Here is a 12,850-nt window from a genome sequence, read left to right as displayed (position 1 = left end):
TTCTCCCAGTTGTTTTATTGAGTCTGTTCTGGGGAGAGATTATGCCTAAAAGATGATAGTTTATTTGATTATTCTTGGTTCTCTTTCATAGCTTCCGGGGGGGGTAAGAGATTGTTATATGTTTTCCAGGGAGTATAAAGCTGCCTGGCACTTTTAGTTGCAAGTTCTTAAATTTTAAGTTTTATTTGTAACCAGACAACCAGAAGTCATATATCTCTGGCACTGGTTATGTAAAATAGATCCCTTCTGGGTCAACTTGTCCTAGGAGACGGGTAAGGACAGTGTTCATGTCCTTTCGTGGTCACCACCTATCATGAGCAGGATTTGTGATGATTTTTCAGTCATGTGGTGTGGGTTAAGAAATGAATTTAACTGGGGAGTCTTAGTGTCATCTAAGAGGTCATGGGTCCCTCGACCCCCTCACCTCCCTGTCCCCCCTCTACACACACCGTCACGATGGGGTCAGGCCCTGCTGCTGGACACACTGCATTTGCAGTCAGCAATATGACACTATCTATTGCTGCTCTGTACTTACAGGGTAGTCTTGAGCATCACTTTGTTGGTTTGGGGGCAAACAGTCTACTTGGGCAGCAAGTGGTTTGGGTTTGGATATTAACTCTTTATGATGGGTTTGTGCCAGGCACTGTGCTAAATATTAATTTTTACTATGAATAAAGAAATTGAGGGGTCAGTCTTTCTTCTACATTTGTTTCCTATTTCTAAAGAAAAATAAGACTGACATCCTCTTTGCAATGTAGGCCACCTGTGTTTGTCTGTGTCTGTCTGTCTCAGTCTACGTCCTGGTTTGAGGGTCCCATGGTGAAGTCATTCCAAAACATCACATGCTCCCTTCATTTGCTTGCTGCCCTATAAACAGAATGCCTGTGAGTGACGGGCAGTGCCACCCAGTGGTGAGGATTCTGATCTTTTGAATATGTCTCTCTTCAGATTAAAATCCTTTAATGGTTTCTGTCATCTTTGAGATATAACTCCCGTTTAGCACAGTGATCTTGCCTCTGCTTTTCTCTTTCCAGCCCTTACAACTTACCACCCAGCTTGTGCTTTACGTTTGTCATATTGAACTTTTTGATGTTCGTAAGTTGCCTGATTGCCATGGTTTCCCAGCTCTGGAACTTTGCACATATTTCTTTTACCTGGGATGCCTGTTACCCCTCTACCTCACATGTGCGTGTACACAGGCACAGTGCTTCTTTGTTCCCACAGTACCCGACATGCATTTCTTTGTCAAAGTACATGCCACATTGTTTTGCCATTTTGTGTCTTCCCATTAGATTGAGTTCCATGGGATCGGAATTTGCTTTTTTTTTATCTGTCTCCAGCAGCTAGCCCCAATACCTGGCTCAAAATCATCCAAGAAATGAATGATACTAAATATCCTTGGGTAAGTTGGTGGTTAAGTTACAGTAGGTGTACATTTTTCTGAGATTTGGGTATATTTCAAAAGAATGTGTGTGAAGAATGCATCCAGCTCGCAGATTCATGATGGCATGTTTGCCAGCTGCTGAACCTGCCTGAGTTGTCAGACAGCAAAGTGCTGCTGAGTGGTTTGCAGCTGTGTTTATACCAGGTCTTAGTTGGACGAGAAAGCAAAAGGAGATGCCTAAAACTTCCTGTTAGATTCAGAGGCTACAGTGTTGAGTTCAGTGGACCAGTGCAGGGCCAGTTAACACACCAGCTTCCCTCTCTGTGGTTGGGGCCAGGCTGAGGCCTGGGCCAGAGGTGATGGGGGAAAGACAAGGCAGGTTAGAGGAAGAAGAGGCTGTACGATGGCAGTGATCAGAATTCTGACAAGACTGTGGTGGTTCTGGAAACTGCACTGCCTACATAAGAATCTCTGCTGTTACTGTTACAAGCTGTGTGATCGTGGGCAATGTATATATTCCCCGACCCGTAGTTTTTCCATCAGTAAAGTAGAGGTCTAGTTTATCTACTCTAGACCAGGTCTAGAGTATGTGTGTCATAAGATTTTAATGAGGATTACATGAGATCATGGTTTATAAAATATGTGATCAATAAGTGTTAACTCATTGTGTTGTCTGTCTGTAGACTGTGAGAAGGAAAGATTGTGAGAAGGTCGCTGAGGTTAGAGACCATGTCCACCATTGGGTCTGCAGCCCTGGGCCCATAGGTACAAGCTGTGGAGCACACGCTCATCGAATTACTGAATGAGGGTGGCCAGGGCAGGGTTTGTCCGACATTTCTTAATGTTGTGGCTTTTGTCTCCCTCAGACAAAGCCATTTTGGTTCTGCTTCATCATGCCAGGGCTCTCGAGTTTTCTCAGCAGATTTTGTGCCACTTTGGATTATACCAAAGAAATAAGCACAGATCATAGCATAGCACCAATGGGTCTCCTGTCAGGAAAGCCCTGGTACATCAACATTTGAATCCTCAAAGACAACCCCAGCAGTCCATCCAGAAGTGACGTTTCTATCTGAACATTTATTCCACAGCCCTAGAAACTGAAGGTGGAAAGGACCGGAGGACATCGAGTCCACCCACGTGGTTGTACAAGAAAAGTGGCTGGAGCAAAACAGCCTGTGCACGCCATGCTCACAAGACAGCACTGCAGGTCTTCTGGGCGGAGCGACTGCAAACACAGTGGAGTGGAGACACGATGCAAACACTCGTTACAGACCTTAAGAAAATACTCTTAAATACATTGTTTTCATAAAACAATTAGGAACTAAACTAAAGGAAGAGTGGGAATCCTGGATTAGGAGGGTGGTGTCAGTGGGGGGGTGAGTAGAAGGAACAACTGAACAGTGAAGACGGTGACGTGGTTTTGATGACTCGGAGTTTCCTCTGAAGACTGGTTGGATTTCCTGGTTTGCTTATCAAAACTGAGTTGGGAGCAAGGGAGGCTATGTAGTTTCTTTCCCCTTCTTGACCCACACCCAGGACAAGCTCACTAGCTGCAAGGCTCTAGCAGACCCAGCTCCAACACTGAAGCCCACTGCCCAGGTGGCAAAGCATTCTCCTGAGCAGCTGCCCACTTCCCGCCCGCCCATCGGCCCCGGCAGCAGGCCTTGTATAGGTTTGTGCAACAGCAAGACCCATGGAGAACGGAGTCGCCTCCAGGCACATTGAAGACCTCCACTGACTGGGTCCCTGCGGCTGCCTCACGTGTGTCCCAGTCATTCTCCCAACTTGTCTTTAATTGTTGGAGCAATCCCTTGTCCTCTGCCTTGAGGCCTCCCCACTCTGGGGCCCTGATTGTTGTTTACAGAACCGATCTGTTCTAATTCACCCAGTCACACTTGACCGAGTGCTTCCTGTGTCAGGAATGCCTCGGAAACAGGGTTAGGGTGTGCGACATCACATCACAATCCAGGTTTCCCAGCGTCAGGGCTCGGAAAAGGATGGCCTTCCTGATCTCATGAAATAACCCACGAGAGGAGGCAAGGTAGCGGCATCCTTTACATCTTCACCCAAAGACCACCGCCGCCTGAGGACTTCTGATCTCCGTGTGATTGGAGCCTGAGGGGAGTTGAGAGGACAGAGGTGGAGCAGGACAGAAAGGAAGGTTTTCAAAGGACCCACCATTTCATAAAATCTTTTTACAAAACACAAAATACTGTTTCACCAATTGCAAAACACTGTTCAATCACTACCGATAAAAAGAATCACTGCTACTTAACATGAAGACTGCTTCATTTCATCACAAGCAGTTGTACTTTGTTTTTCTGTCCCCAGACCCGGGAGACATGCCAAGCAGTGCTGATGGCAGTAAGCCTGCTGCTGGCCCCTGCTGCTTTTTGCCAAGCAGCCCCTCGGGACACGAGGAGCTGTGTGCAGGTCCTCTGCTCCGCAGAGGGGCAGCAGCCTGGCATGGCATCACCCCTGCTCAGAATGCCTCAGTAGAGAAGCTAAGGTAAACCCGATATACAAAAATCCAAACTTACAAAACAGATACATTAAGGGACAATTAATTGCATTACAAAAGGATTCTTTACAAAAGAATTCACCTCTGGGTTCCTTTAAGTAGCCAGCTTCTCAAGTACAGTCAGGAGATGAGCTGAGTTATAAAAATGTCCACATACAACCTCAGGAGCATGGCTGTGATGTGAGTCGAGGTACACCTACACCAGCCTCCGGCTGCTCGGCGCACAGGACCGCGGCCGAGTCTACAGCATCCCTAGCTGTTGCAGATGGGTGGGCACAGCTAAGGGGCACACTCTTTCAAAGGCAGCTGCGAACCCACTTCTGGGCCTGGGGTGAGAACATGGGTGGACGGCATTTCAATGCAGAATTGTCCTTTCTGTTTCCAGGGCTCACCTGTTCCCTCACTGCTGAACTGTTGCTTCTGTGAAGTTAATGAAATCCAACTTGAAAGCCCTTCCAACAAACCTCATCAGTATCTCTGCCTACCGCCACCTCTGAGTTTTCTCAGACAATTAACTAACTGCTAAAGTGTGATCTAATTACAGCTTAGGGTGTTATCTTTCCCTGGGAGACTGGGTAGGTCTTGTTGGAAATGCAGGGATTCCATTCAAAAGGAGGTTGTACCTTTCCAGTGATTGGCGGCTGTGACAGGGCACCAGGGCTTGGACACAGTGCTGCAAACTCATTTAGGTCTTCAAATGGATTGGGGTGCAGCAAAGAGTACTAAGAAGATAAAGCAGATCACTGAATGGTGCCCGGGGGTGGGAGGGGCTGTGCGGAAGGGGAATCAGCAGGCATGTACTGAAGTTTTTAAAAAACTCTCAAAAAGGCTCTTCTTACCTCTCTCATTGCCTGGGACAGTCACACTTTTAGAACTGTTTCTTGAGTAATTTTTGGACCACATGTCAGTCCCCTCCAGTCTCTCCACGGGGGAAGGCTCCACCCATCCTCTGGGGACAGGTCCTGACAACCAGCATTGTGACGAGTCCCTAGATGATTCCTGTCTCCACTGACAAAGTCCTCTAGTTCCCACATTCCTTTACCTTCCTGTGTGGCCAAGCAGTTGTACGGTGGGGACACCCAGGCACAGGGGAAGCCAGGCTACTGATATCTTTTAAGGGCATCTGATGGGGCCTGGGAGAGAATCGGAGGCACCAAACTTGTTCACAACTCAGAAAAGTGAGGCTGGGGACAGTCGGTTGTTATCAATACAGACATGAAAAGCACGGGGCACGTTTCTGAATGGTGAGGCCTGTGATGTCCACAGGCTGGCGGCTCACTTTTGGGATTCTTAGATCTAAGAGACAGGTGACATGATCTGAAAGTGGCCGAGTATGTGGTTTGCAGAACATTTTCACGAAATCCACAGTTACAATAAACAGGGGTATTCCAGTTTCATCCCAAGACCACATCCTTGCTTTGCTTTTCTCCTTCCCCTTGACACAAGGCACACACTACAGTGGAGATGCTTAACTAGGTTAGAAGCATAGTCCTACTCACTTCTTAGCCAAATTGCTTTTCTGGTCCAGAGCTTTTTGTTCTAGAAGCATGGTGTACATTTTTAATGCCTCTTTGTCCTGTCCTTGGTTCCCGCTCACCACATCCCTGTCCCCTTTCATAGTGGCATGTAAACATATTCCTACTAAATGCTAGGATGGTGTCAGAGAGCTAGGACCTTCCCGGAAACAGCTCTTGTGTGATCCAATCACTTGTTGGCCCGCGGTGACACTAATGAGTTCAGTCAGTGTTTCTAAGCACACTTCCCTGTCAGTTTCTCTAGCTCTGACCCTGCTCCCCATTCAGAAGGCAGGAACCAATCTCGACTGGGGAGTTGTATCAAAAACCACAACCCTGGGTAATCCTGTTCCATACTGAGGATGAAACCAACAACCCGGTAAGACACAGGTGTGAGTAACAATTTTGTCTCTCTTGTCGCCGTTAGCGCAGAGAAAGGGCTAAAAACCAGAAACTGCACTGTGGCACCTGGTGAAGCGGTTGACAGGAGCTGGGGTTGTCTGATTACTCACAGATCCGGACCCGGAGTGCACCCCTAGCTACTGTAAGATTCCTCTCCGAAAGGCTGCCCCCTGGACTCCTGGGCGAGCGGACGTGGCCGCTAAGACCAGCCCTCGCCTCCCCACACCTTCGTCAGCTGTTACCAAAGCTCTGCTGGGGTCTCCGAGGAAGGCCTGGCCGAGGGCGCGGCCGCCTAGGACTCACAAGTCCGGCCCGTCCTTTGGTACTCCTCCAGCTCCGCCTTCCTGCTCACGGCCAGCTGCAGCTCCTGCCGAATGGCCCGGATCTGCCTCTCCAGCTCCGACAGCTCCTGCAGCACGGCGTCGCGCGCCCGCAGCGAGTCCGCCTTCCCGTTGGTGCTGGAGGCGGGGAGCTCTCTCCGCCGGGGAGGGAGGGGGATGTCCTGCCGCGTCCCGGCGCCGGGCTGGTTCTGTCCTCCCTCCTCTCCAAAGACCAGTGTCCGCCGGTGGTCGTGACTCGGGTGGGAAGTGTTCCACACGGACAGCTGACGGGGCCCCACGCTGGACCTGGGAAACAGAGGCACGCAGGCTGACCCCCACTGCGCAGCTCTCGGGCGCGCTCCCCGCGTGCATGGTGGAGCTGGACCTCGGAGATGCAGGCAGCCGGGACAGACCGCCTGCTGGCACTGCCGCGGGGTTCAGGGTCTTACCGGTCCCTGCTGCCCTGACACTGGAAGGCGCGTGCTCGGAGGGCTACGCGAAGAACCGTGGGTGCCTCCGTGTCCCCTCCTGCCGGGCGCAGCACCCCCTGCCCCGGGAGAGTCTGCGCTAGCAAGATGTGCTCTGGTAAAAGTGGGCACCGGTGTGTCCCGCTGTTAGACTCTAGCGAAGCAGGGCCCGAGCATGGATACTGTGCTAGGACTCGCCTCGAGTCCCGCAGGACCACCCCGAGGAGAATAAACGCACCCAAGCTGCAGGTTTCAGCTAAACGTCTCCCCTCAGAGGGATGACTTGGTGGGGTCGGGACTGACAGCTCACTTCTGAAGCTTAACAGGAAAACCCAAGAAAGCCTCAAGGTCTTGCCGGGATAGTGACAGTCAAGTAGAGATGGATGGGCGGTCCTCCATCAGGCTTCCCCAGCCGTCTCAGAGAAATGGCTGTAGACAGCCAGAGTCACTGCTGGCCGGCCTGGAGGGGACGGGCTGGTTCCTAGCACACTCTGACCATCGGATGCAACGGGAAGAGTTTCTTGCTGCAAGAACAGATTAGAGCCCTAAGCAGCAAAGCTGCTGATTTCTTGAGGAGGAGGTGGGGGAGGGGAGGGGAGAAGGGGGGAGGAGAGGGGGAAGAGGGGGAGAGAGAGGGAGAGAAGGGGTGGAGGAGGTAGAGAGGGAGGAGGAGGAGGTGAGGGAAGGGGGGGAGAAGGGGGGGAGGAGGTAGAGAGGGAGGAGGAGGAGGAGGACCACTGTTGCAATCTACCATGTGGCCAAACAAAATAAAAACACTCTATCAGGTCCTTGTGTCTTGGTCCCCATCCACATAACTGAAACACGATTTTGTTCCTGGACTGTCACTTTCTGGGGAGAGAGGGGGAGAACCTGCAGGGGGAGGGGGAAGGGAGGGGTAACAAGTCTTGATTCAGTCACAGGGATGGGAACAAAACCACCAGGACTTAACAGGATGATTGTTTCACTTTCCCTGTGGCAGGTGGCACAGCCCTTTGGCCCCCCTCTCACCCGTGCCCGCCTCCTGTGACTTCACAGCTCGTCCTTATTAAGGGGGATTCAAGGACAGAAGTCTGCCTTCCCTCCCCTTTGAATCTGTCTGGTCTCATGACTGTTTCGGGAAGAGAAAGTGGCAGAAGTGGCCGGTGGCAGTCCCAAGCCTAAACTTTCAAGAAGCCTCACACACTCCCACTTCCTCTCTCAGAAGCTGCTGCTGCCGTGTGAACAAGTCCAAACTGGTCCGCTGGGTGATGACAACCACTGGAGAGAGTCCCCAGTCTTCCCAGGTGACCTAGCAGAGGCCATCAGAGACCAGCCAGTCCTGAGCTGCTCCCTCCCCACAAGCTGGTTGCCGACATGTGAGCACATGTGGCCAAGTTTGGCCCCATCAGTCAACCACACAGCTGACCCAGATTCATAAGCAGCTCACTGTTGTGTAAGACACTGAGTATTGAGATACTTTCTCACACAGTAAAAACTAACTGCTACATGCCCTAAGCTACTAAAACACACAAACACACCCCAAACACCCTGGAGCTCCTTAACGGTTCTCATAGTTTAAGTCTCATATAAATGAGCAGGGGGTGCCAGAGCTCAGCTTTCATGTCCTCGGCTGGGTAAACATCCTGTGATGAACCCACTTATTGTTCTACTGGCTTTATACCTGGATCAGAGACGTCATTATAAATTTCCTTCTAGCCTTATACTTCCCTTTAATTATTTTCTTCAACTGATTTCCTATTGAGTTTGAATAACTTCAGAACAATCTTATTTGTGGTGTGTGTTATGTGGTTTACGAGTTTTGTGTATCTTGGGGTGAGAGGAAAGAGAAAAGGGGGTGGTTTGGAAACTCAGTGAGCTGAAGAATAGACCAAAACTTACATGAAATCACATGTTAAAGAAACCAAGGGCTATATATAAATAGTCTTTTGCAATATCTACTTTTTTCTTTGCTTTAAATTAAAGAAAAGAAAAGAAAAAAAAAGGAGCAACATCAGCTTTCATACCATGGCCCCAAATGTCTCCCAAATACGGAGTACACCCTAGGAGGGATGTCAAGTTGTAGCAGACATGGGTGGCATTTGCATAGATATTCTTCCCCAAAAAAGAGTTTTCCAGCCAATGAAGCCAAATCGAGCACCACAGAAGGATTCTTCGTGGGGAAAAGCCGGGACTAGGGCATCTATCTACATGTCTTCCCGACTGTCCAGACATACAGAAATCAGGTACATAAACAGTCAATCTGGTTATCTCCAGAGTTTTGAACATGTATCTGGGAATATGACACAAATGAATAAGCAAAAGCCGATTCCCTGACATACTCTGCTTGCTAGCATCACAGGAGCTCTGGTCATCGACAGGTGGCTCTGGACCACCTGTGAATGCCAGACGACAGCCGCTGAGGGTCAGACTCGGTGTCTACATCGCTGCCCCCCGCAGTGGTTACGCTGTGCCTTGTAGCAAGACTTTCTCAGCCTTCGAGTGTAATGTGACCAGTGAGTGACCGTACCTAACACTAGACATGAGCCAAACAGCTTCCACAGAGCAGCTGTGTACCGTGGAGGTTCAGTACCCCACTAGACCATCCAGAAGAGACACGGCCACTGTGGGGTCACGAACACTCACTGCGTTTGAAAGGTACAGGTGGGTGTTGGTTGCAGGTGGGTTACAGGAAATGTGGCCCCAACAGAAGCCACGAGGACGTGTTCTGCCTTAGCCCCTTTTCAACGTGAGGGGTCCCGGCAGGGAAATTGCCAAGGGAAGTGGCTCAGTTGAGTGAGAGACACGCATGGTCCTCAGTTTAGGCCAAAGAGATGTGTTTGGGAAACACATCCCAGTCGGAGCCGGGCCCCCCGGGCTTCCTGTTTCTATTCTGGCTGGAAAACAAACGCCTTGTCATTACGAGTCGATGCCTTTGCCGCTGTGTTGCTGTGTTCCTCTGGTTAAAAATTTCTGTCAAAAATAATTATAGAAAAAAATATATGGAACATGACATGGAACAGCTGTGACCTGATTAGTCTACAGCTTGTCGCTGACAGCTGCAGGGTGCGGCACCACCGACCGGCGGCCGGGGTCTGCTCGCTGGCTGGAGAGAGGCTTGAAGAGAGGGCAGAAATGGTTCAGACCAGCTCGACCAACCCGAGGAAGGGGCCGCCGGTCCAGGGAGGTTCGGACGAGGAAATCAAATGGCGTTTCCCACCCCTTTTCCCTTTCGTCTATAGAGAACTGTGGGTGTCCGATTTCATATCCGGTTGCCCAGAGCCAAGCTCTGAGGCCAGGACCTGCTATGGATGACTGAGTTGCTGGGAGGTCTCGCCCTAAACTGAGGCCCCTGGGCATCTGAATGGCCCAGGAAGGCGCGTTAGGCAGCCAAGCCAGGACCCAGACCCAAACGCTGCTGACATCTGTAGTCAGCACGAATGACCAGGCAACAGTCACCCACGGCTGGGTGTGGGGAAAGTGTGACGTTCCAATTGTCAAATGTTATCTACACATGTAATGCTCGTCACTGCCTGGTTAGGAGATGCTCTTTTCCGGGGAGTTTGCAGTAACAGTGCCAGGACGTGTGTGCTGCGTAGTTCGGCGGTTCCGGGGAGTCGGGGGTGGAAGCCGGCCGACGGGGCCACACGGCGTGAGGTTAACTACCTGCAGCATTCATGAATCGTACTGAGTGTATTCTGTCCACAAGAGTGATTGCTAAAATAGCCTGGTTTTCAGGGCTTTACGTATATTATCTCATTTAACTCTTACAGCCTCTCTAGGAAGTAGGTACTGATTTGATCTCAATTTCACATATGAGCACCTTGAGGCATGGAGAGGGTAAATCACTTGCCCAAGGCCACACATACTGTAAGCGTCAAAGACAGGATTTGGACCCAGCTGCTTGACTCTGGAGACCATACCTGTACTTTTAACCACGACAAATGTGGCTTATGTGGCAGTTCAGTGTTCATATGTGTGCAGATAAGGTTTCTGTTCTATTTCTATTTGAAACCACGTCTACTTGTACTGATTGTGTTTACCAACAACTCAGTCCTAATTCGATCTGAATTATTAACACGTAATTTTCCTGTGGAGTTCAGTCTCAGTTACATATCTAAACTTTTACATTAACAAATCTGGCCCAGCTGGTGTGGCTCAGTGGTTAAGCGTCGGCCCAGGCACCAAGAAGTTGCTGGTTGGACTCCCGGTCAGGACACATGCCCAGGTTGTGGGCCCGATCCCCAGTGGGGGGCGTGCAGGAGGCGGCCAGTCGATGTTCTCTCTCATCGATGTTTCTATGTCTCTCTCCCTGTCCCTTCCTCTCTCTCACAAATGAAGAAACATGGCCTTGCTCTCTTCTTACCTCTTTTCCATGCGTTTGGTCTTGAAATGTGGCTGCTTTTCCTCCACAAACGATGTGTTTAGTGCTCTATGTAATCTCTGGCGGAAAGAACAGAGATGTTAGAAACACAGTCAGGGACAAAGTACTGCCTGAGATTCAACAGTGCATCTCGTCACTACAAACCTTGGCCTCTGTAAACAAACTTCCAAGGATGTCCGAAAACAGATCAACATTCAGCCCCAAATCTCAAGAGGACAAGAATTATAAGTTACGTTATTATTATAAGTTATTATTATACCTGGAGAGAAAAAAATTTGATAGGAAGCATAGAAATGTAAAAGGTATGTGAGTAAAGAAGAGCTGTCCTGACTAAGGTGTGGCCAAGGGCCCCATGCATTTGTTAAAGGTGCGTAAAAAAAAAGTCTGAACTTCCTAGCAGCCAAGACAAAGAAGGAACGAACACTTGAGAATGAAACTCATCATGTTAACACATAGTGGAGATCAGTTGTCTGTGGAGTTCTCCTTAAGAGAACGAACACTTCCCAGGATGAAGGTAGAAAAACAGGGTTCAGGTATAACTAGACCAAGGACAGAAACTGACCTAGGAAAAAAGTACCATGATAACAAATCAGAGAGGTCAGCAAAACAGATGAATGGGGCAAGAGTGGACCTCGTTTTCTGGACCTTTGAAAATGCAGAAAGAACAAGGACCAGTGGGTTCAAAGTATCAGGGACTTCAAGCTCATTTAATGGGTTTCAAATTTGACATGACAATAATCTGTAGGAACCCTGGCCAGTTTGGCTCAGCAGACCGAAGGGTTGTGGGTTTGATTCCTGGTCAGGGGCACATACCTGGGTTGCATGTTGATCCCCGGCCCTGATCAGGGTCCTGTGGGAGGCAACAAATCTATGTGTTTCTCTCACATTGATGTCTCTCTCTCTCTCTCTCTCTCTCTCTCTCTCACCTTCCCCTCCACCTCCCTTCCACTCTATCTAAAAATTAATGGGAAAATATCCTTGGGTGAGAATTAATTAAAAAAAAAACTGTAGGAAACAAATCTTTCACATGATCTCTTCAGATGATCACTACTAAGTGGAACCGGGTTCAAAACAATTCCATTGCTTCCGTTGAGAGCAGCAGTGGAAGGTAGATGAAAGGAAGGGGCTTTGGCGTTACAGGAGAGCTCAATGTAAGGGGAAAGTGAATGAATGGGGGAAAGGGAACTGTCTTCTCCATTGAGGGTGTCTACACCACCCTCATTCCTTTGGTAGCCTGTCATCTGTCAGTCTGATTTGGGGCTCTGGATTCTCCCATTACCGGGAACTCTGACGGTTAAGAATTTGAAGCAAGACGCCTGTGGCACTCACCTGACTGGTGTGGAGCCAGTATTGCAGCCTAGATTTGTTCTTGATTCGTGGGAGCAGCAGCCTGTACACTATGTGCTCTCCAATGGCTGTCAGGATGGACAGACCGAACCCGGCACACAGCAGCACAAAGAGTCCGGAGAAGTGCTTGATGCCCATTTGCAAAGTCTGAGGACAAGACAGACGAGGAAAGGCCGTGAACACGATGCTCTGCTTGGACCCACACTTGTTCATTCTGAGATGCAGATTCTTTTCTCCTAGACCCAAAGGATGCAGGAGACTGTCCGTCCCTCCCTGTGTGCCCTGTGGACCTCACTTAGACTACACTGTGAAAGCAATCCAACTAGGACTGAGGGATGCCGCAGGGCACAGATACTGGGGTGCCACTCGTACAAATAGTTACCAAGAAAACCTCTCTCAGGAACACAGAAAGAGTAAGTTTCATGGGGAAAAGATGATGAACTCAATAATTTTGAAATTTAGCTCTGGCAAGAAACGGGGAGAGCAACTAATCCCACGTGCTCATTTTACAGATGAGGAACCTAGGACCAAAGAA

The 12,850-nt window shown here is 49.5% G+C and overlaps 1 protein-coding gene across 1 annotated transcript in view; it reads right to left on the bottom strand.

Annotated features, from left to right (window-relative positions):
- Nucleotides 1-6,046: 6,046 nt before the first annotated feature.
- The window catches only part of GRIN3A (glutamate ionotropic receptor NMDA type subunit 3A), a 156,098-nt gene continuing 149,294 nt past the window's right edge, over nt 6,047-12,850 (bottom strand). The window contains exons 7-9 of the mRNA XM_036261266.1: nt 12,298-12,462; nt 10,951-11,027; nt 6,047-6,447 (exon numbers count right to left, since the gene is read on the bottom strand). Of these exons, the coding sequence (XP_036117159.1) occupies nt 6,114-6,447; nt 10,951-11,027; nt 12,298-12,462 (576 nt within the window). The 3' untranslated portion in view covers nt 6,047-6,113. The remainder of the gene's footprint in view (nt 6,448-10,950; nt 11,028-12,297; nt 12,463-12,850) is intronic.

Source organism: Molossus molossus, unplaced genomic scaffold, assembly GCF_014108415.1.
Source record: "Molossus molossus isolate mMolMol1 unplaced genomic scaffold, mMolMol1.p scaffold_m16_p_14, whole genome shotgun sequence".
Classification (NCBI taxonomy): domain Eukaryota; kingdom Metazoa; phylum Chordata; class Mammalia; order Chiroptera; family Molossidae; genus Molossus; species Molossus molossus.
Note: the sequence above shows the minus strand (reverse complement) of the source record. Positions and strands in the feature narration are given on the sequence as shown.